This window comes from Globicephala melas, chromosome 10, assembly GCF_963455315.2.
Source record: "Globicephala melas chromosome 10, mGloMel1.2, whole genome shotgun sequence".
Taxonomy (NCBI): domain Eukaryota; kingdom Metazoa; phylum Chordata; class Mammalia; order Artiodactyla; family Delphinidae; genus Globicephala; species Globicephala melas.
Window position 1 is genome coordinate 88,108,347 of NC_083323.1, and position 23,707 is coordinate 88,132,053.

Sequence of the window (23,707 nt, forward strand, 5' to 3'; positions counted from 1 at the left end):
AAATTTTGTGTTAATAGGCAACAATTGTATTTTTTGAATGAGTAGACTTTTCTATTATCAGCTTAGAAAGAGAGAAACAAATATGAGTTAATCATTAATGTAACTAACCCTTAAGGACACACAAAAGGATATTACAGTTAACATTTGAGTTGTCAAGAGTCCTAATTAATATCTAGAAGGACATTATGCTTTACATAAATCATTTTGGCTTATTGTTTTTGAAAATAATTCTTTGTAAAAAAGAAGAATGACCAGGTTTAGTTCTTTGGATTTTAAAATTTGTAATCTAAAATGAAAGCTGTGGCAACTCTGGGGGCATATTACTGATGAATGCGTGAGATAAATAATGTAAGTCAAACAGCTTTCTAATCTATACCGACCTTGGCCTTTTCCTGTGGATAGACATCTATAAATGATCATTTGCATATCCAGGCCCTCCTGCAGCCAAATATTGTCCATCACACGAATAATCTGCAGGACAAGCATATCCTGACGAAGATCATCTCCAGCCTGTTAAAAACAAAATTATAGACTCCGGGTTTCTCCTTGAATTCTATTAAAGGCTTTCAAATATGGTATATGTGATTTCCTTCCTTGAATAATTTTCCAGCCTGACTTAGGGTGGTTTCAATTGTTTTATTAGCACTAAGAATACCTTGTGTTTCTGATAGAAGATCAAAGAAAATGAGAACTTTCTTTTAAATGATTACAGAAGCTTTAGCCATTAAATTAGAAGCTGCTTGGAATGTTGTTCCCTGATAATAATCTTTCAATTTATTATCCATGTGCAATGTCTTAACCTCAAAGTCTGGTGAAGAGAGGTTGGACGAATGTTTATGCAAATTTCAAACTCAGCCAAGTGAAATCTCTAAGGGAAACATTATTTGATGTACCATAAATTCATGCACTGATATACAGTTAGACGACCAAGAGCTTCTTGACTGGGAGTATAAATAGCACACATAGAATTCATCAGACTTTGAATCATTGACTTCTCTTGTTATGAAGGCAGTTAAGAAGTTTTCAGAGTAAACAGCCTTTGATAATAATAAGAAATGATAAAGGAGTGTTTTTCTAGCATAGGTGAAGGACATGGAATATGTCCAAAGGGGAAGGACAGTTCTATGCTTTTAACTAATAAGAGGCTTGGTTTTGAAAATGCTTTCTAAATTATATGCAGAAGACTATGCCAAGATGAGATTTTGTGTTCTTCTTTTTTCTTCACCAAAAATGCAGTGCCGGGGGAACATTAATGCTTGAGGTTTACACAGATCACAGCAAAAGTATAGGTATGTTAATCATTATCTTCAAAACTAGTCAGAATCTAACAAAAATTCCACTCTGTAACCTTGTTGTCTGGTTTGGCTGAATAACTTATCAAATTTAACTGAATGACTGGCAAATGCTTATTTTTACTTACAGCTCCTTTTTCTGTCCCTTTTTCCTACTTGACTTTTACTCTTGTCCTTTTACTCTATTGTCCCATGGGATGCGTGACAAAGACTGATATGGCCCTTATTTATATTTTATTTAAAAAGAAGACAACAACCCAAATTACTAAAATAAGCAAGTGCTTACAGATAAGAATTTTATGCTAAATCGTGTCATTTGAGTTTCAGCTAATTTTGATTCGAACTTAGTATCTAGACCAAAGGAAGACTCTCCCCCTAGGAACTTTACCACAATTCTGCTTTCTGTATTACTCAAAAATGATTGCATTATTTCATTTATTGAAACATACCTCCCGGAGTTTTGCACTGAAGATTCATTGGCTTTGAGCCAGTAATGTTTGATTTATTGCCAATCATAGTTTGGCATGTACTATAATTCTGTAAAAATGCAGAATCAAAAATAACTGGAATCTTCTGTGCTGCTGCCAGAGGAAAAGAGCTATAATAATTTCTTTTTGTGAGTAATAAATCAATAGTTCTACCAATGGAATCAATTTGATGTTTCAGGAGGGCTACTGTACCTTAAAAATGACGCTGATGTTTTTGCCCATTGGATTAGCATTAATGAAAGTAATCTTCAATGGCAAAGCATTAGATGTGAAATATGAACATGCCTATGGGACAAAAAGAAGAGAAAAATGGTGAGCAAAACAAAGCAAAAAGAACAGTTTCCTTGCAATCATGGCCCCTTGCAGAATTTGTTATATGAGCAAATGTAACACATATGAATAATTCTCACACTTTGGAACAAAGAAACATATTTCTTAAAAAAAAGACTTTAGTCTACAAACCAAAGTCTTTATTTGTAAACTAAAAATGCCAGCTTTTCGGCAGGTTGTAAATCTTCAACTACATTTTTTTCTCACTAAATAGTGATGATGTTTAGGGAGTTTAAATAAACTAAGTAGTATGTAGGTATTGTGCTTATGCTAGTTAGTTAATACCTAAAAGATGAAATCGCTATTTAAAAAAATATATTTCCTTTTCATTCTTTCTGCCCTGTAGCATACTTTAAGGAAACATGCATATAGAATTAACAAAGACCTGAGTTCAAATTTGGACTCTGTAACTTATCAGCTGTAAGACCTTGGACAAGTTACTTAAATGTTTGTATCCCACTGTAAAACAGGGATAAAACTCTTACCTCACACATTTTTGTAATAGGTATATGAGCTAATGGATATAAAATACCTTTTACAGTGTTTGACACTAATCGGGTACTTCAAAAAGATTAATGCATTCTTTTTCACTTTTTGCTAATGAACATTTTCTTATCTTTACAAGTAACAGTACAACATATATTTCCTATTCTCGTTTCTTTCAATTATACTTTACATTTCTATTTTCAGTTTTATGATATCGACTACTGTCCATTATTTTCCTTTTATGTGCTTACAACTGTTTGAGTGTTAAAAGGCTATATGTCTTTAGGTTATTAGAGAGTTCATGTTGACAGCAAAAATTATTAAATCAATACTAAAGAAAGCAAAAGGACTCGATACTTTCAATTCATCAACTTAGTAAAATATGACATCAATATATTTTGAAGGATCAGTTTGAATATCATTATTTCTGATAAGTCTGAAATCAGTAGAAGTTGAGAGGAAAGGATCTATTTCTTAATCTGTCAACATAAATCTAACCTAATCCCTAAGCAAACAGAAACCCTTGTTTACTGAATCAATTTGAGTTTTATAGTAAAAGGATGAGGCTGCTTGTTAAGTAATGAATTCCTGCTGCAAGAATCAGTCAATCAGGGGACATATGACCTTCTGTCATGGTATTGAATTAGGAAACCCTGTATTAGGCCAGAGTTTAGATCAGTGGTTTTCAAATTCTCCTCATTCAATTCTGGGGGCTGGGGTGGGAGAGTGATGATCTCTTTGAGGTATGCCAAGTCCAGGGAAGAGACAAAGGGCTAAGAAAGGCTGAGGGCGAGGTTTAGCCCCTCTTCTCAATTATATCACTCAGCTATATTGCTTTCATTGCTTAATATTTTGGTTTTCACATGCAGTATATTTTTTGAGAGTCATGGCAAAAATACTATACATTTGACAGCTAGTATGCACAAAGCATTAACTATATGCTAATAGAGACACCATATCCACCTCTCATAGAGCCTGCAAAAGTTGGTATGAATGTATACACGCATGCATTTCACAGCTGAATGAAGAAGCATTTGAAGAAGAGAGTCTTTCAGAGATGAGCTGAATTTGAAGACTGTGAAAGACATAGATTGGCAAACAGGTAAATGAAAAGGTTTGCTAGGTAGAAAAAGGTAAACAAGGACACCTTAGATTAGAGTAGAAGTTAAAAGTGGATTGGGGGCTTCCCTGGTGGCGCAGTGGTTGAGAGTCCACCTGCCGATGCAGGGGACAGGGGTTCGTGCCCCGGTCTGGGAAGATCCCACATGCCGCAAAGTGGCTAGGCCCGTGAGCCATGGCCGCTGGGCCTGCGCGTCCGGAGCCTGTGCTCCGCATCAGGAGAGGCCACAACAGTGAGAGGCCCGCGTACCGCAAAAAAAAAAAAAAAAAGTGGATTGGGATGGCCATAACCAAGAGATAGGAAAGAATGAATCAAAGTCTTGGAAGATATTTTATGTAAATGGTGAGATAAAAGATCTGGAATAGAGAAAGGAAGACAAGAAAAGCTAGAATGGAGAAAGGAAGATAGAAACTCTGGTCTTGAAAAGTGAAAATTAGTGAAATAGACTTAAAACAGTTTTTAAAAAGGAAAAGATACCTATTAGTAAATGAAATGTCTGGTCTTTACTTTCCCAGGAGGGGAGAAGGATTGCATTCAGTTATTCCCACTCTCTCATATGATCTACCCCTTAGTGAAACAGGAAATGGTCCATTGTGATTAGTGGTTCCAAGGAGAGACAGGGGTGAGAATTCTTCTTATAAAGAAAGTTTAACCAAACCTAAGACCTTTGCTCTCTGTCTTGGAGACCCATGCTCTAAAGAATGGATTGAGCCAGGCCTGAGTACTTCTCCCTAGTGTAGTTTACTGATGGTGATTAAAATAGAATGCTGACTATACATGCAGGCTTTCCTACACTCACTACATTCATGGGACTTCTCTCCAGAGTGAACTCTGATGCACAATAAGCTCAGTAATAACTTTCCCCAAATCACTGCATTTATCAGGTTTCTCCCCAGATGGGCTCTATGATGTACTGTAAGCTTGGTGCTATAAACAAAGACCTTACCATACTCACTACTACATTCATAGGACTTCTAACCAGTGTGAATTCTCTGATATGTAATGAGGTATGAGTTTTGACTGCATATTTTCCACATTTATACGGCTTTTGCTTGTGTGAAGTCTGTGATATAAAATAAGACATTTACTAGACTGAACATTTTGCCATGCCGCATTCAAAAGGCTTTTCTCTGGTATGAATTTGCTCATAGTCAACTAGCTGAGAGATCTGACTGAAGGCTTTTCTACACTGCCAACATGTATGTGCTTGTTCCCTGGCATGGAGGATCCAGTGTCAAACAAGACATATACTCTGACTGAAGGCCTTACTACATTCCTTACTGCTGTAAGGCTTCTCCCCAGTGTGAACTCTCTGATGGTCAGTAAGGTCTCTAACAGAACAGAGAGCGTTCCCACACTCACTTGAACATGACGTTTCTCACTTGTGTGAAGTGTCTGACGCTGGAAAACGGTTCTACTCTGCATGAAGGCCTCACACTCGTTACACTCAGAAGGCCCCTCCCCAGTACAGGCTACCTGATGAGCAATGAGCAGGGAACGCGGAGTGAAGGCTTTAACACATTCGTCACCTTGATGAGGTTTCTCCCAGTAATGGAGTCTCTGGTATTTATTGAGATGGGAGGAGTGATGACAAGTCTTCCCACACTCTCACATTCATAGGGTTTGTACCCTCAGTGGGTTCTCAGATGAACCACTGGCTGAGGGGTTTGTCTGAAGGTCTTACTACACTCATTACACTCCCAGAGGTTCTTTCCAGTATGGATCCTCTGATGGCCAACCAGATGTGGACTCTGACTAGAACTCTGCTGCATTTACTGCACCTTCCTATGTGATGTATGTCCCTTCAGACCTCCTCGTTGTTCAGCAGGACTGGAGGACAGACTAACATGTTCTGCAGGTGAGAGAGCATCACCCTCCACATCCGCCCTGCTCACTGCTGTACACACAGGCACAGCTGACCAGAGCAAGTGGGACAAAGAGGTGGCTCTACTTGGGGCACTTCCCAGCCTCAGGGGAAGTGCCGATGGCTGCAGGTTGCTGTAGGGAAGGAGTGTGGTCCCAGGCACAGCACTATGGGTGATGACTCCTGAACTGGTGATGCCCCTGGCATGGCCTGCTCACCTGGACACTCAGAGCAACGATTCCCTAGAGCTGGTGCCCCACATCACCAAGGCCTGCACAAGCCACAACGCATACGTAATTTTCACCAAGGCCTGCACAAGCCACAATGCGTATGTAATTTTAATTGAAAACAATCTTTCTATTCCTTAAACAACAATGACAAACCAAGAAAGCAGAAGTAAAAAATAACATCTGGACTCAATGAACTATTGATATATTGTTCTTTCTACATTAAGATACTCTGTGTTTTTGAAATGTTTCCATGTATCTTTAAAGCATCAATCAGTGCATACTGCTAATGACTAAAAGGTCACACAATTTTTTTAAATCAGTGATGATTTGGATTTTAGCCCAGATAGACATATCTCAGCTTATAAAATTGATGCCTTATTTTGTTATTATTCAAAATACATCTATGCAGCATATTTGGAAAATTTGTAGGGTGTCTTTGCAGCAGCAAAATTGTAAAGGTGACAATATTAAGCTTCTAGTAAAACTTTTTCTATTCATACTAATGGTCTGATTTTTCTCCTAATTATTAAATTTGTTTTTCTTGACTGTATTCCGACTTTAGTGAAGTAACACTTATTGTGCTTGCATGAGAGTTTAACCTCTTCATTTTAAAATATCACTTATCAATCCTCTTTATTAGAGTCTTCTACTCTTGGACTTTTGAGAAGGAATATAATAAAGCTCATGGAGAAAGAATGATTCTAAGTCAGAGAAGGGTGGCTGATAGAGACTTAGGAAGAGAAGGAGTTTGTGAGTACAACGCCAGGAAGGGCTTTCCAGGCATGAGTAAAATCACAAACATATCATATGGCACAGTGACTCATAAGCATCAATGAATTTTAAATTGAATCAAAACTGAGATGTTATAGCTAATGATATACTAGTGTCCTAGGCATGGGCATGTACATAATCTAAATAAGCATGAAATTAAACCAGCCTGCATGGGGTCGCAAAATCAACCATTGTGAATAAGTCAATTCAGTCAGAAGTGTCTTCATTTTTTTCCACTGAACTTTGGTTAGTGTGTTTCTAAACCAATGAAATATCTGATAAGGTTAATGTGATACCAACTGGTCACAGTGCATCAAATAGAGCACACACAGTTTGGATGGGACTCAATTACATTTTTCTTAAATAATTGCAATGATAATTTATAAATTGTTTTTGCCATTTCAAAAACATCCAATGAACTAAACAATTCAAAATAAAAATACTCAACTTATCTACTGAATATGTTGACTTACATCTCCATCAATTCCCTTTATGCATAGGGCAGGGTTCAGAGGAAGGTGACAGGTATTTGTACACTGAAAGAATTCTTCTAGTCTGCCAAGTTCTTTCTTCAGTACCTCCTGTGAAAAATCATTAGAAGAAGCATCTTCAAAACTGAAAAGAACTGGACTTTTCATTCAAGTTATAATTTTCTTTTGTTGATTAAATAAACTCCTTAATTCAGGGGTTGCACACTTGGGTGCTTTGGGGTCAGGTGGGTGATGTAGCCACATATGAGGAGGCAGCAGGCTAAAGACAATAGGGAGTACTGGGGAAAATGGGGAAGTAAAGATTGCATGTCCTTTCTGAAGAACTTTAAATTCAATTAAAACCCAAACCAAAACAAAGCACTGTTCTGTTCAAACGAAGCACAATGGATTGGACTTGACCTGTAACCCACCAATTTGCAACCCCTGCTTTAAGTAACTATTAACATGATCCATTTATCATAATTCCCTGAAATCTTAATTTGTAACTCTCAAGGTTTACACTTAATAGTATAATACTTTTTAAAAAAAAAATTTACATAGAGTAGGAGACAAAATAATGACAAAAAAGATAATTATAGACCGTTGATAAATGTCAGAAGCAGTAATATACATGAACAAATAGTTTACTAAATGTCAATAAGTGTATTTCTGATACTTGACTCACTCCCTTCCATAGTCCTCTGTGCATGTGGAAGGTCTGAGACCACAAATGACACCTTTAGAATTGTGTATCCCCTGACACAAAAAAGGAGAAAAACAATAATTCAGAAATAATAATAATTCAAAATTTAAAAAAAGCTCCTTTTAGCCTACTTTGAAAACTGTTTAAGCCCAATTTTAAAAATGAGGATATCAGATTAATAGTGTTTAACTAACTCTCAAGAGTTTCTTAGCTCTTACTCCGGGTTCACTGCCAAATAATAGAATCTACTGCTCCCAGAATCCAGCAAAACAAGGTGGAGAAATGAGGCCAAGCTCCACAATGGCATTCTTTCTGTCTTCCTCTTTTGTCTTTTCTATACCTCGATTTGCCTGAAGAGCACCATGGAGGGGAACCTCTGCTCTCTTTAACTAAAATCTCTTCACTTCATATAGTTAGGTTTAACTGGGCTTTAAAAAAAAAAAAAAGAAAAGAAAAAAGCTTACAGTAACTTGTGAGAAATTATAAATGCTTCTCCCACCTCTTTCTTTTTCTCTTTCTATTTTCACGTGAAGAGGTGTTATCACAAGAGCAGCCAGTCAAGGTGAGAGAAATGCATTTATCTGAGAGAATAATGTCAGTATCACTGGAACGTGATGTAAATAGTCAAAAAGGCACTGTACTAACTGCAGCATGCATCTTAAATACATGAGGGATTTTGAAACGTAAGAAATAAAGACCAAACCTATACACAAATTTTGTAAATTTTAAGCCAAATTTATTTTACTTGCTTTCAACTTTTTGTCTACCATTAGAAAATAATTAATGATTTTGCAGTAATATGGTGAAATCATAGAACTTTTTTTTTTTGCATTGCCTATCATGTTGCTAGCCTTAAGGCTCTTCTGTGCATACAGAGTTTATATGTCTCCCATTTAAAAATAAAGTCCCTGCTTATACTTTTTATTTTCCAATTTCTCCTAGGTAGGTGAAGTAGCATAGCTTCTGGCATTACTACCAAATGAAGTGACTTCCAGTAAGAAAAATCTTGTGCTAGGAAAAAATTCTGGGACCCTTTGCCTATTTTCATATCATTTTGTTGAAAAGTCTTGTTGATTTTAAACAGTGGGTGGAGAGAAACTATGAGCTCCCTTGAGAACAAGATTCATGTTTTAGGCATCTTTCTATCCTTAACTCCTAGTCTGTAGTAAGTACTTGTTATTGAATGAGATTCTTAATACAGTGAATACAGTCCACTACCTCCCTGCATCTAGAATGTTGAACTTAAGAGAACCTACTTAATGATCTATATCAGTGAAGGGAACTAGTAATGCAGTTAATTAAAAAGAGCAAGTGTTCTTCCATTAGAGCAAGAAAACGAACAGCCAGATCCATTATTATAATCAGTGATGAAAGAGGCACAGTATTTTGACTATCATCCATGGATGTTAGAATAAAAGTATTATTCAATACTATCCACACCACTATTGATTTCTTTCATTTAATTCACTTAATTTGTTGTGGAAAAAAAAGTCTTTAAAAATGTGACTTTGATCAGTGCAGTGTGAGAAAAATCTAGACCTAGATTTTGTACCTTGGACAAGGGTACTCTGAAAAGTCCCCTTGTGTACTTCTTCCATGAGTCTGAACTGTGCTGCCTTTCTGAGTAAATTACTTCATCCGGTCATTTAAATCAAATTGCCTTTAAATTGGCCTTTTGTCAGGTACTGTCTATGCTACATGGCTATTTAGATCAAAAAGTCATGTCCTGGTGATAGATATTATCATTAACATTAGGATAGCAAACTGAAAAAAAAAACTTGATCAAAAGAATCGATTTAAGTGTCTTATGACAAAGTGTAGTCAAGGAATTTACCTTCTGTGTTATGAAATTCAAAGTTAATTGAACCAGGTTTAAGAAATAAAACAAAACTTTATTACATGAAGATTGATTTTGCAACAAACCTGTCTTTGAGGGTCACTGGCAGATTTGACTTTTTCACCAATGTCTCCCAGAATTTTGATGAGTTTCTGTTCCTTGGAAAACTCATCACTCAAGGCTTTTCCTGCACAGAATTGGAGAGCAGCCAATAGCTTCTGATACCAGCTTTTAAAATAAGCTTCATTCTGTGCATCCTTTAGCAGCCTGAAGGAGAGAAAACAAATTCTTGTATCTAAAGCTGATTTTTAAAACACCTCTAGCAGGAACAATAAGTGTGTTTCAGACTAATCTGTATGTGGTGGCTTTGGGCAGTTTAACAGGCCAGGCTGGGGAAAATGCTGTTTATTTGTTGGCAGTCATCGTTTCACCTGATAGTTAATGAGATTCCAAGAGTGAAGAATCAATAAGAGACCTTCCTTTCCTCATTTCAGTTCACAGTGCACTTTTTCCTCTTTCAGGCTTCTTAAATTCTATAGCAAATACTTATCTTAAGAGCATATATTTGACTTCTTATTAAAATACATTTTAGAAATGGTATTTATTAGTCACTACACTATATGGCAACCTAACCATCAACCCCACATTTTTCTGCTTTTCTTCAAAAAATAATGTCTCCAGATTGTCACATACGTTAAGTATTGCTCTTTCTTCCAACACCTCTCTTTGATTACCTGGAAGAAGATATTGTAAAGGCAAGAGCATAGTTTTTGTTTTCAGGCACTTCTGGATTCAAATCTCAGCCCTACAACTTACAAGTAAGTTAGGCCAGTTACTTAACCGGGCTGAGGTTAAAATAAAGAAATAACTCTGACTCCATAGAACTGTATGGAATATAGAATAAGCTAATGCTATTCTAATTTGAAAGGGCTTAGCACAAAGCATGTACTAGTAGTCAAAAAACATCAGTTTATCTGTACCCTGCAGCCTCCCCAAGCCAGCTTCTGTCACTGTCTGGCGGTCTGCTTGTATCATGAACATGGGAGGCATAGAACAAAAAAAGGGAAGGATATTTCGCTAGATAATGGAGCAGTGACAATTATTTGATTACGCTTTCTGCCATGTGACAATTTCTATTGCCTTGAAATTAATTCCAACATGCTTAAACTTTACTTTTTATTATGCCCTAAAACACTGAAAATAAAAGACTGATTCCCTTGAATGTTAACCTCTCTTTGATTGATTCTTTAATTCTTGTCTCTAATCTTCTTCTCTTCTGAAAAATAATTATCATTCAAAGGACTAGAAGAAAGTTATTGTGAGAATGAAATACTGAAAAATGAAGGATTAAATGCCTAGCAGCCAAAATATATATAGATGAGTTTCATTCTGCATTCCTAATTTTGCATCGCTGCCCAATGTGTATTGTGCTACAGAGACTCTAAGAAACACATTATTTTCATTTGTTCTATGTTCTCTGTTCCTACACATCTGAGTTAAAAAATTAATTGAATGAGGGCTTCCCTGGTGGTGCAGTGGTTGAGAATCTGCCTGCTAATGCAGGGGACACGGGTTCGAGCCCTGGTCTGGGAGGATCCCACATGCCGCGGAGCAACTAGGCCCATGAGCCATAACTACTGAGCCTGCGCGTCTGGAGCCTGTGCTCTGCAACAAGAGAGGCCGCGATAGTGAGAGGCCCGCGCACCGCGATGAAAAGTGGCCCCCGCTTGCCACAACTAGAGAAAACCCTCGCACAGAAACGAAGACCCAACACAGCAAAAATAAATAATAAATAAATTAATAAACTCCTACCCCCAACATCTTCTTTAAAAAAAAAAAAATTAATTGAATGAACCTGACTTTTTTTTTTTTTTTTTTTTAGGTTAGGGCTTGTTCCTTTGTCATTGTTACAAAGCCCACTTATCTCCTAGCACCTCTTTTACTTTACCAAAGGAAATATAATAATGCTGGAAAAATGCTGGAAAGCATTAAAAAACAAAAACACCCTCAAGGGTCTAAAGATGTATTGATGGAAAATATAATCCATATATAATTATACCTTCAATGTAAGAAGAATAGTTGACAATGAAAAGTTTTCCAACCCACCTCTATGGTGAGATTTTTGAAATGTCAGATGCAATAAATGTATCACACCATTATTTGGAGGCTCTAAGAAAACGAGTGTTATGTGATTATGAATTGGAAAGCCCCAAAGAAAGCATCCACATCTGAAACTTCAAGGTATTTTATGCAGAATTATACCTCAGAGATTTTCACAGTGTTTTGAGGACTTTGGTAATATACCATTGTACAGTCTACTTGGTTTTCAGTGGACGTAGGGAATTGATGGGTAGAGTATTTCTATATCCCGTATCAATGCTTGCCAGTATTTTCATACACTTTGAATACTGAGTTACTTGTTTTTAAAGATATTTAAAACCTGTTCTGGTACATAAATATAACTCTATAACCACCTGACTGCTATACACATGATAAACGGAAAGGTTATTCTGCACAAAGTCAACTTTTTACTAAAATTCTTAAAGAAAATATATATTTTAGGGGTGGGGAGTCATAGGAATTGTCAAAATTATCTAATTAGTATTCCTAATACTCAATTCTTATTCTATGAGAAATGTATATGCTTCTCTCATGAGCAGCTGATTCAAGGAGGGAAAAAAATCAGTCTGATTTCTTGCTCAAAATAAAACAGAGCAGGGGAGATTTGCAGAGAGAATATGTGACTGTGTTTTAAAAAATTTAAAAGTGAAGAAAACTCAGTGTATTCCATTGTGATTATTTTCCTTATAGAACATACCTCATGCAAACTCTCATTCCTGCCATTACGACATGCTCTCCTGGTGAGATTTGGTTCAAGCTCTATGGCTTTTTATCCAACTTTAAAGTTTTTTACAAATTGCAGAATTGAAATCATACTGTGTTATAGATGACCACCAGAGGTGAGTTAGTCTATTCCTGTGTCTTTAGGCACAGTCACTTTAACTGATGAGAGAAATTAATATGTCCTTTAATTTTAATCAATTCAGAGAAAGTTGGACTATACAGTTTTGGGTGGAGAGTTAGCCAATTCTACGTCAATGACCTTCACCATCAGGAAGTGGTTAAAACCCTCATGTGGTAGTTTTTACCCCTTGCCTCTGTTTGTTAAGACTGTGGAAAACAGCTAGCCACTTTCCCTTAAGCATTAAAGAAACCTTTTTCATAAGGCACTGTCACTGGGAGACACAGAATTGCTTATGCCAAATTCAAAAAAAAAATCTTTTTTTTAGGTTCAGGTCAAGGGACTGAGAAATATGAAGTAAGACTTGGTGTTGAAAGATTGGGCTTTTAAGATACAGACGATGTGACCACATACAAACTGTGAGGTAAATCTCAAAATGTCAGAGACCTGTTTATCCTAGTGTATGCGAGATCCAGAAATGGTTCAACTTGATATTATTATTATTTTTTTGTGTGGTACGCGGGCCTCTCACTGTTGTGGCCTCTCCCATTGAGGAGCACAGGCTCTGGACGCACAGGCTCAGCGGCCATGGCTCACGGGCCCAGCCGCTCTGCGGCATGTGGGATCTTCCCGGACCAGGGCACGAACCCGTGTCCCCTGCATCGGCAGGCGGACTCTCAACCACTGCGCCACCAGGGAAGCCCAACTTGATATTATTTTGTATAGGTGTCTTATGGACTGTAAGTAATGACAACATTAAAATGAGAATAAATGCATAAAATCTAGCTGATTAAAGGTAAGGGTAGTGTTGAGTATGAGAGGCAAAAAGCAAGAAGAGAAGCAAACATAACCCAGGTGACTGAGCATATTTGCTATAGGATATCATAAAGGCATTTGCCTAAATTAAGGAGCTAGTGGTGGACTCAGATACACAAACCCCAGGTAGCATGAAATGGAGATTTTCCTTGGAAATAAGAGCTTTTCTCCATTTCTTCATGCACAAAGTGCTTCTGATCCCATGATGAGTGACTTGCTGGAGGCCCAGGAAAAGTACAGATAGGTCTCATTTCATCAGTCTACCTGCAGGACAGAACAGACTAATCATGGCAACCCAGCCCTCCTTGCCTCATGACTCCCTTCAGTGTAGCTCTTAATTTTAATTCTCAACAGCACAATATCCCACAAATTAGGGCTTGCCTTAAATTTTTTACCCTCTTGTGTATTTCTTGTGAGTGAAGCGGGGAAACAACATCCAGAAGAAAACTGAGCTACACGTGAAGATGAGTGATTTCAGGTCACTCCAGGACCTCCCCTTTCCATTTCCTCTATTGGTGGCTACTTTATGGGGAGTAAGATGTGTGACTCAGTAGACCAGGTCTTAGTGAGCACAGGTGGATTTTAAAATGTGACTTCTTCAAGTGTATTTATAACCCTGGGACATATAAAGGCTGAAATCCAATACTTGATATGGAATTTTTAATTTTAAGGTTTCAATAGTGTGTTAAGAAGTGAAAAGCATATATCTCTTTAGCCTTTACAACTTTATTTTACTTCTCATTGGTTGAGAGATTTACTTAATATTTCCCTAAACTGAGGAACTTCATACATTTTATTGTCTTGCAAAGATAACTGTTTCCTATGACTAGCTCATTTTTAGAATATTGATTTGCTCTTTCAGAAATATAGCACCGAACTTCTTTTGAATTTTGTATATAAGGAGCATTACATGGGCCAAGTCTGCAGAAATGTGATTTCCAATCAATAGTTATTTTGCAACATGTTTGTCAATAAGCCACTTTGAAACAACTTGAATATAAAACAATTAAAAGGGAATAAATTCAGAAAATAATGAAATCCATACTCTAGAGATTTTATACATTTTTAGAACACTTAAATATAAGAGACAGGCCCTTAAGGTATGTAACCGACTTAATTTTATCCCCATATTTCAATTTATATATCTAATATTTATTATCACCTCAAAAACAGTAATTCAGAATGTTACAGTTCATACTTATGATTTTTCCATTGTGTTCACGTTATGTGGTAGATTTATTTTTCCCAACTCCATGCTTTCTTCCCTGAAGCTTATACAACCACACTCTGCTCTGTGACTTCCAGTGCCTCCCCAGAGACAGCATCTACTTCTCCACCCCTTGTCTGGATTGGCCATGTGACTCACTTTAGCCAACAGGATGCGACTGGATAAAATGTATGCCCAAGTCCATGGGGATGCTTTAAACGTGCTCTCATGGATTGGTCTGCTCTCTTGTACTTCTGCTGTCTGTCACGAGAACAGCTTGTCCCTGCTGGGGGATGTTCCTTCAGTGCTGGAATGAGAGAGCTGAGCATTGCTGTGAGGAGTCCAGTGCAGCCAAGCGGAAGTACAGCAAGTCTGCAGCCTGCATGCGGCATACGTGAGAAATAAGTCTTTTTTGCTGTAAGCCACTGAAACTTTGGGGCTATTTGTTGCTGTGGTAAAAACTAATGAATATGCCAAGTTTCATATTATTTCTTTTTCCCTTTTGTTTGCTTTTGTTTTCATTTGTTTGTTTGTATTGCCTTTAGAATATGGAGCACATTTTTTAAACCTCCCCCGTGTTAGCCCTGAGGATACTTTGGGGCAAAACTAATTACTGAAAATAAACAAAAGTCATCTGGAGACAAGTCTGGTGAATTAGATGGGTGATCAATTTGAGTATAACATTTTAGATCAAAAAAACTATAAAAGTAATAAAAATGGCTTTCTTCTATGGATCCTAAAAAGCCCCAAAGTGTATTTCAAAAACGATTTGATCTGGTTCATTTGGACATGTATATTATGTTATACTGCTAAAATTTTATTGTTATTTTGTTACACTAACATTCTCTTTGACTCATTTAAAAGTGTGAATAGGCTTATGTACTATCTGCTGTCTGTCCAGCCAAGTGTTTGAGTATCTAATAGGAAATTCTCTCTGAGTAAAAATGCACTAATGAGTGCAATAGCAAGTCTTTTTTTAAAGACTTATATAACACAGGACTAGACAAATCTAACACATTACCAGACAAAGGGTCTGATGGCTGAGGGCAGTGAGGGAGGTAGTACACCTGGCAGTTTGGGAAACTGAGGTCTGCTCTAATGGTAACAGCTGAAAGACTAAGATGGCTAAATAGGGAGGGGATCAATGGTTTTGGACAAGGAAGCATCTATCTATATCAGCATGCTTAATGGAACTCCCTTTACTGCCCTGGAGTTGGCGACCAAGACCCAAGATTAAAGAAAAGAGACAACAGGTATCCTATGTTTTAAGAATAGCCAAAGAAACAACTGGAAGTCAGAGAACTCTTAGAGGTTTATTGGGAGATGGCCAAAATGGCTATGATACACCAAGTGTTATCTCCCCTCCTGGACTTTAGTATATATTTGCAAGTGGGGGTGAAGGAAAGGGCTGTTTGAGAGTCATGAGTCATCAACTTAGTGAGGGATAGAGTGGATCCACTACCCCCACTCATCCTTGCAAAGTCCAGTGAGGAGGGAAGCTCAAAGATACCCACTGATTCAGATGTGTGCAAGAATGGGAGACTATTGCCTCATTCCCAGGTTAGATTCTGCTCTAAAAGAGGGTTTGTTGAAAGACAGGATAGCAAAGGAGCAGCCTGCATTTTTGCACCCTAACTGGCCAAGCAAGGATGTGTGAATTTCTCAAGGTTCAAATAAACACATGGAAGTAATTAAATGTGATCCACTCCTGTGTAGGAAGAGGTTGAGCCAAAGGCAGATCTCCTGGTGGGAAGTCCTGCAAGGCTACCCAAGGTACGCACTCAGATGAGGTAGCCAGCTTTGACTGAACCCAGAGCGGGCCTTGATGTAAAGCCAGAGACCACAGACAGGGGATTGTACTTGCTTGCCTCAACAAGTGTGAGGGTCACTTTCCTCTTTCTCTTTCTTTCCCACTCCAAAGTCAAGAAAAGCTAGAACTAAAAGACAGAGAGAGAAGAGGAATGAAACAGCAGACAATATTCTCCCCACCACAAGTCCCCCAAGCTAAAGCTTGGCTGGTGCTGGAGAATGGGGAGGAGGTATGTGTCAAACTGGAGAAGAAAATAGAGTTTTAAATTGGACAAAAGTGATGAAGAGTTTGTTATCTAAAAGTGACCAGGAAACTATGGAATCTACCCTGGTTTTAATTAGAAAATGTAAAATGGCAAAAGTAGTATTTTTAAAATAATAAAAACTTTTATTGGAGACCTACCAATACCAAGCTCAGCCAATTTAAAGAAAATTAGGCGAGACCGTTAAACATCTACAAGTCAGTGCAGGAAGAAATACAGCTTCGGAAAATGCACGGATTGCACTGCACGAGAGAAAAAGCCTCAACATGCAGAATAAAAACTGGGGAATCTTGCTCCCCAGCTCTTCAGAGAGCTGGCTGAGATTTGTCTTTTTGCCTTTCTTCATCCCCGTGCAGCCACTCACTGCTCTTATAGAGCACTGCCGATTCTGGCTTCATTTGTGGAAGATCATTGTTAAGCACAGAACTGTGTTCAAGAAATCAAAGTTGTTTCATCAAGAAATAGGTTATTAACACTGAATATATGTGGATACATAGGTATATATTTACTATTATAATTGATACTTTATCATCATATCAAAATCTTTAACGGTTATGACCAGTTGCATAGTTAATTATAAGCTTAAATGGTATTTTTCTGAATGAAAACTAGCCATAGATGGTGCCCAGTTTGCGTACACACTTGTAATCAGGATGACTGTTACACTGCAGTGTTGCTCTCTTAGGATCATCTGGAAGCTATGAAGGAAAAAAAAAAAAAACTATGCTGAGCAGGTAAGTTTCCCTGCATAAGATTCTTAAATCTATAATTAGCAATCAGAGCCTGTTCCCACTCATCTTGCTGAGGGATATAGTCAATTTGGGAGATACAGGTAAATAAATAAAACTCTTTCCAATCTACTCATATGTATTCGAATGTTCACATGTTTAATATACTGAATGATGTGATATCAGAGAGCAGAAACTCTCTTCCTCCTCTCATTCCAAAACACACTTCTGCTTAGGGTAAGTTATTTCATTCAAATCATTTTCCTTAGCTTAGCACCAAGCTGTGAATGGCTATCAGTGACCTCTCTCAGCCCCTACTGTTATACTCCTTACGTGCTTACTAACCCTAAAACAAAACAAAACAAAACAGGTGGAATTTTGGCCCTGGGCACACTTTAGAAGAGATAGCTTTCTATGAGACCCTCCTGTGATGCCTTTCCCTTTTTTCTCATTCTGGTTTTATCCCCTCCCTGATCCCCAAGAATCTCTCAGATCCTGCCACTCTTCCTTTGCCAAAAGCTCCACCTAGCTCTGCTCTCTCCTGTTGTGTCCTGGGATCCCAATTAGTCCTTGTTTTTCTTACTCGAGTCAAACACATGTCTCTCACTGTAAATTACACTCATATCCTCAGAGAATAATATTACATTAGCATAGAGCTGAACCCCATTTTGAGATAATCCCTCCCACCCATCACATTTATTAGGTGAGGAAACTGAAAGATTAAGAGACCTGCCTAAGGTCCTTAGGACTAGAACCCTCAGTTCTTAACCATTGCTCCAGGCACTTTCCACAGCACCATATTTTGTTTCTGTTATGGACCAAATGTTTGTGTCCACCCAAAATTTGTATGTTGAAGCTCTAATTCCCAATGTGATGATACTGGAGTTGGAACCTTTGGGAGGTGATTAAGTTTAGATAAGGCCATGACAGTGGGGTCCTATAATTAGATTATTGCCCTTATAAGAAGAAGAGACTGGAGCTCTGCCAGGTGAGGACACTGAGAAGGTGTCCAGCGTCCATCCCTGAGCCAGGAAGAGGGCCCTCACAGGGAACTGAAATTGGCCGGCACCTCAATCAGACTTCCCAGCCTCCAGAACTGTGAGAAATAAATTCCTGTTGTTTAAGGCACACAGTCTATGTTATTTTTTATTGCAGCCTGAGCTGATTAACACAGTGTCCTAAAAACCAGTAAAACACGACTTGGAAGATGATTTTCCACTTGCATCACCTCTGGCAAGAAACTTAATGCTTTAGCTCTTCACTTTCCTACTCTGTAAAATGTTGGAGTTTGTGACGTTTGGTAAGATACCTTCCAGCTCTAGGGCTCCATGACTGTAATACTTAATGAACTTATCCAGCATTTATACCAGGCATTTTCCAAGCATTTTATGTAGCTGTGTTAGGTAATCCTCACATCTGCTCCAGGCAACGTGATTCCTTCCATTTACAGACGAGGATATTATGGTTTATAGAGGTCAAATAACTTGCCCAAAGTCACCCTATCTGTGGATCAGGGATTCAAATGCAAGTTTATCTGACTCCAAAGCCCTTGCTGTTCACCATCATGCTGCACCACCTCCTGATATCCTAACATAGATACCAGCTGACGATTTAGCCCGAGACTAATACACAATCTAGGAATTCTCTTTTTGCTACTTTCTTATTATGTTTCTCTTTAATATCTTTCTCTTACTTCCTGTTTCCTAACCCTCAGAAATCTCATGCTCTCCTGACTTCTTTCTTTCCAAAGTTCCTCATTTAATTTTGTCCTTCTACCTACAAATTCCCTGCCAAAACCACCAACAAATGCTAATAATGTTTTCCTTTCTGCTTTTTACATTTTTTTGAACTTTTAAAGAAGAGCTTGTTAACCTAAATATATTTTGTGTAAAATACTTATAAGCAGGAATACTTTTCTCTCCCCTATCTCGCCTGTAAAAAGAATAGAATATGTGGATCTACTTTGATAATGCAAGTAATACACTCACCTCTGCTCTGTCCTTCCTCACTTTAAAAAGTGAGACCAACTCCACAACTTCAGAGGACCTGGACTTTTGTGGTTTATTTACACAAGTGGTGGTGCTGAGTGGGGCTAGGAGAGTGGAGGGAGAAGATGCTGAATTGAAAGGAACACCCTGATTGCACTTGGGAACCTAAAAATCCTGATGAGCTGTGCACACACAACAGATGTGCCTTGAGCTACCCACCTTAACTGGGCCTGTGGTTCCAAATAATTCCAAGTTGTGGCAGGAGAGAAATGCGGAGTCATTAACAACAGCACGTGTGCCAAAATAAAATAAATTCTGCTTGACATCTAATTAATGTTCAAATCCATGCTTGTGTAATTTTAAACTAGTCCAATAGACGTCTACATTTTCCCTTACTTACATTTGAAAATATGGTTCTGAACTGAGTTCCTAAACTCAGCCTTTTTTTTTATATATATATTTTTTTCCGAATACATATACAGTTACTTTAAAGGCAGTGTAAGCACCTTTTTCATAAACTTTCCTTAACAAAATTTCTTTTAATGGCAAAGCAATTCCTTTGCTATATGAATGTTTCATAAGGACAGCAACCTAATAATAAAAATCCTCTTTACCCCTCGGCCTTTTGTTCTTGCACAGTCCTCTGATGAAAGTTGGATAATCATTACACTGTGCAGTGAACAAGTCATGTGTTTGAACACAGCTGGAGGGGCAGGTTTACAGGGCTAAGGCAAAGCTGGCTTTGAAATACCTAGTTTCCCCAGAACCTGGTCGCATCAGAACCTCAGTTTCAAATCACAGCTGGGGCGGCCGCTTCACTCTTCATTCTTCAGAGGCACGGATAGTGTGGTTTATTCTCTGAGGATATTAAAGATTCCCTGAGATACTATCCATAAGATGTGGAGCTGTGTTTGATGTCCTCAGAAAATTTCTGGGACATTCTTGCTCACTGTCATGAAACAGCGTGTCTCCTGAAGTCAGCGAGCACCATTTAATCCCTCTCCTTTCAGAGATTCAATACAGCCTTACAGATGTTTTAGGAAGCCTCTATAATCTACCTGGTTAATTTTCAGTCGATTTCTGTGATGTTATTGTTGTTGTTTATGCTGTTGTTCAGGTTGTACTTGCCACGCAGGGATAATCGCCCTATCTACTCTATCGTATGAATGTGGAAAGAGTACTAAGCCTATTCCATCTCCAGTGCTCTCTGTATGCACAAGTAACTTAGCAGTTCCAACCTCAGTCTTTCCATTTCTAAAATGATAATAATGATTGTCCTATCATCAGATCTATGTTTCTTTTATGGACTGAATTGTGCTTCCCAAATTCTTCTGTTGAAGCCCTAACTCCCAACATGACTGTATTTGAAGACAGGCCTTTAAGGAGGTAATTAAGATTAAATGAGATCATAAGGGTGTGGACATAATCCAACAGAACGAGTGTTCACGTAAGAAGCGGAAGAGACACCAGGTAAGCATGCACACAGAAAAAAGGCCATGTGAGGACCCAGTGGGCTGTTGGTAAGACAGGAAGTCTGTTTTCAGGTCTTACCAGTAACCAACCCTTCAGCACCTTGATCTTGGACTTCTAGCTTCCAGAATTGGAAGAAAATAAATTTTTACTGTTTCAGCCCCCCAGTCTGTGGTACTCTGATATGGCAGCCCTGGCAGACTAATATAGTTTCCAACCTAGAGCTCATTTTTCCAATCCAGACCTCTAGAAGCCAGAAAAGGCAAGGAAGTAGATTCTCCCCTAGAACATCTGGAAGGAATGCAGTTCTGCTAATACCTTGATTTTAGCCTGATAAGACCCATTTTCTGATTTTTAATCTCCAGAACTAAATTGGTGGTAATTTGTTACAGCAGCAATAGTAAACTAACACACTTGCTATTGGGCCTTACTGAGAAATGGAATTCTTTGTAATGCAAGTTGTATAACATCCCTCGTAAAATAAATACACCATTCAAAAATTAAGAAATACTAAAGAAAAATTAACAGAAAACCACACCCAAGTTCCTTTGTAATACGATGAACTGAACAGCTAGACGTTATTATCAAACCAGTTAGAGTACAAGTATGGCTGAGGGTCCAGGAAACAGTCATTCTTGTGCACTGCTAGTGACAGTGTAAATTCCTACAATCTTACTTAATAAAGGGTAATCTTGCAATGTAGATCAAAAGAAGTATAAACATTTACAATCTCTATTCCAGCAATTCCACTCTTGGAAAACAGCCCACAGAAATAACTAAGGACCTATGCAAGCATTTAAGCACAAGGAAGTTCAACTCAAGGTGACTATAATAGGAAAATACAGGAAACAATCTGAATTTCCAATAATAGGGGGTTAGCTAATTGTATCATAATAAATTTAATATAATAAATTAACAATATTAATTAACAACGGAATACTGGTCAGTTGTAAAAATAACATTGTGAAAGTGTACTTATTTTTTGGAAAGATGCTCAGGGCAAGTTGTATCTTTAAAATAAAGCTATGTACAACACAATATCTGCAATATAATATTATTTTTAGAGTGTATATAATACACACAGATTATACACATAATACACATAATCACACAAATTTAGGAGAATATTTGCCAGCAAGGCCTACTAATGGCTAACACTTACATATCACAACTGAATTGCAGCATCTATTCTAAGCATTCTACATATATTAACTCATTTTATTCTCCCACCAAACCTAGACAGTAAGTACTATTATTAGTTTCTATTCTACATCTGAGGAAATCAAGGCCTAGAAAGTTTAATTTGTTCAGTGTGATATAAACAGTGAGTGGGAGATCTGGTAATTCTACCCTGGTAATCAATGTGCAGGATCTATGTGCCTAACCACTGGAAATTCTGCCTTCTCCCACAGGGGCTAACCTTAAATGCTGGGATTAGTGACACTTGAAAAAAATATTTTTGCTGATCGACATTTTCTAGTTTTGATATAACAACAACAAAAATAATAACAAAGATTAAGATATATTGAGAGCTTTAATTATTCTAGGCATTGTGCTAAGTGCTTTATATGCATGATCTCAATTAATCCTAATTAACATCTTATGAAGCAATATTTTTAATCATCCTGTTTTGCATATTAAGTAACTAGATCTCAGAGAGGTTAAGATACATTTTCACAGTCACAAAACTACTGAGTGTCAGATTGAAGTTCACATCTACCTGAATCCAAAGCCTCTGTTTTTAACTACTGTCATGCTGCCTGAATAAATATAACATTGTAGAAAACTCATTAAAAGAAAAGAAACCTTCCCTTTCTGGCCTTAGATTCAGAGCTTCAATATAGCATCTGATGTAGCTTAATAACAGTGATTCTCTACACACTACAGACTTGGTTATATTAAGTATATTTCATTAAAAAAGAGTTCAATTTAGGCACAGGTTAAACATTCAACAGACTAGAAATGAATCTCAACAAAACTAATGCATTTCCAATATAAAATCCAAGTATTGAGATTTGAATTTAATGGTTCCTAATAGGAAAGATACCCACTACATAATATAAAGGAGTGAAGCAGTCTATACATTCACAGGGATCAATACCTAAATAGTAGAAATTTCTTTCTCACCCTTTCCCATGAACATTTCCTTGAGGCTTCTGCTGTAGTAAAAGGAAGTTTTCAACAAAATAGCTGCTTCCTAATGCAGGTTACTTTATTAATTAGTTCCTCATGTAGGCTAGTCTCCTTTTCCTTTTCCTAAATGCCTTAGAATTAGGTGAGTGGCTAAAACAACTCACATTGGACTGACTTGTGCCAAACATATGCACTTCTACATACAATTATTTATGGGGATCTATATTATAAGATTTAAGGATTGTCTGAGAAGCAGTTACATATTTTTAAAAAAAGATTAGCTGAGGGTTTCCAGATGATAAACTTCTTCAAACTCTCTTTCCCCAAGCATTCTTTTTCTCAGATTTTAATGAGAATGAGAGCTGATAGGCTATAAACTTAGTGGCTTAAGACAATGGCCACGTATTAGCTATGGATCAGCAGTCCGAGCATGGTGTGGCTGGGTAGTCTGTTCAGGGTATCATAATGCTGAAATCCATGTATTGGCCAGACTGAGTAATCCTCTGGAGACTCTGGGGAAAAATTTGCCTCCAAGCTCATTCAGATCACTGTCAGAATTCAGATCCTCGTGGTTGTAGAACTGAAGTCTCCATTCCCTTACTGGCTATCAGTTGGGGTCACTCTCAGCAAGTAGAGGTCATTATCATTTCTTGGCACATGGTCCCCTCCACCTTCAAAGTTAGCTATAGAGCATCTCCTCACATTGATTCCCTCTCACACTTGGAATTGTTGTAGTGACT

At 37.7% G+C, this 23,707-nt stretch overlaps 1 protein-coding gene across 2 annotated transcripts in view; it reads right to left on the reverse strand.

The window, feature by feature from the left end:
* PIK3C2G (phosphatidylinositol-4-phosphate 3-kinase catalytic subunit type 2 gamma) overlaps nt 1–23,707 on the reverse strand; it is a 328,570-nt gene that overhangs the window by 150,711 nt on the left and 154,152 nt on the right. For both annotated transcript variants that reach the window (XM_060305870.2, XM_030841385.3), the window contains 4 exons: nt 9,678–9,858; nt 7,055–7,162; nt 1,973–2,065; nt 381–510 (listed from right to left, as the gene is read on the reverse strand). In XM_060305870.2, the coding sequence (XP_060161853.1) occupies nt 381–510; nt 1,973–2,065; nt 7,055–7,162; nt 9,678–9,858 (512 nt within the window). The remainder of the gene's footprint in view (nt 1–380; nt 511–1,972; nt 2,066–7,054; nt 7,163–9,677; nt 9,859–23,707) is intronic.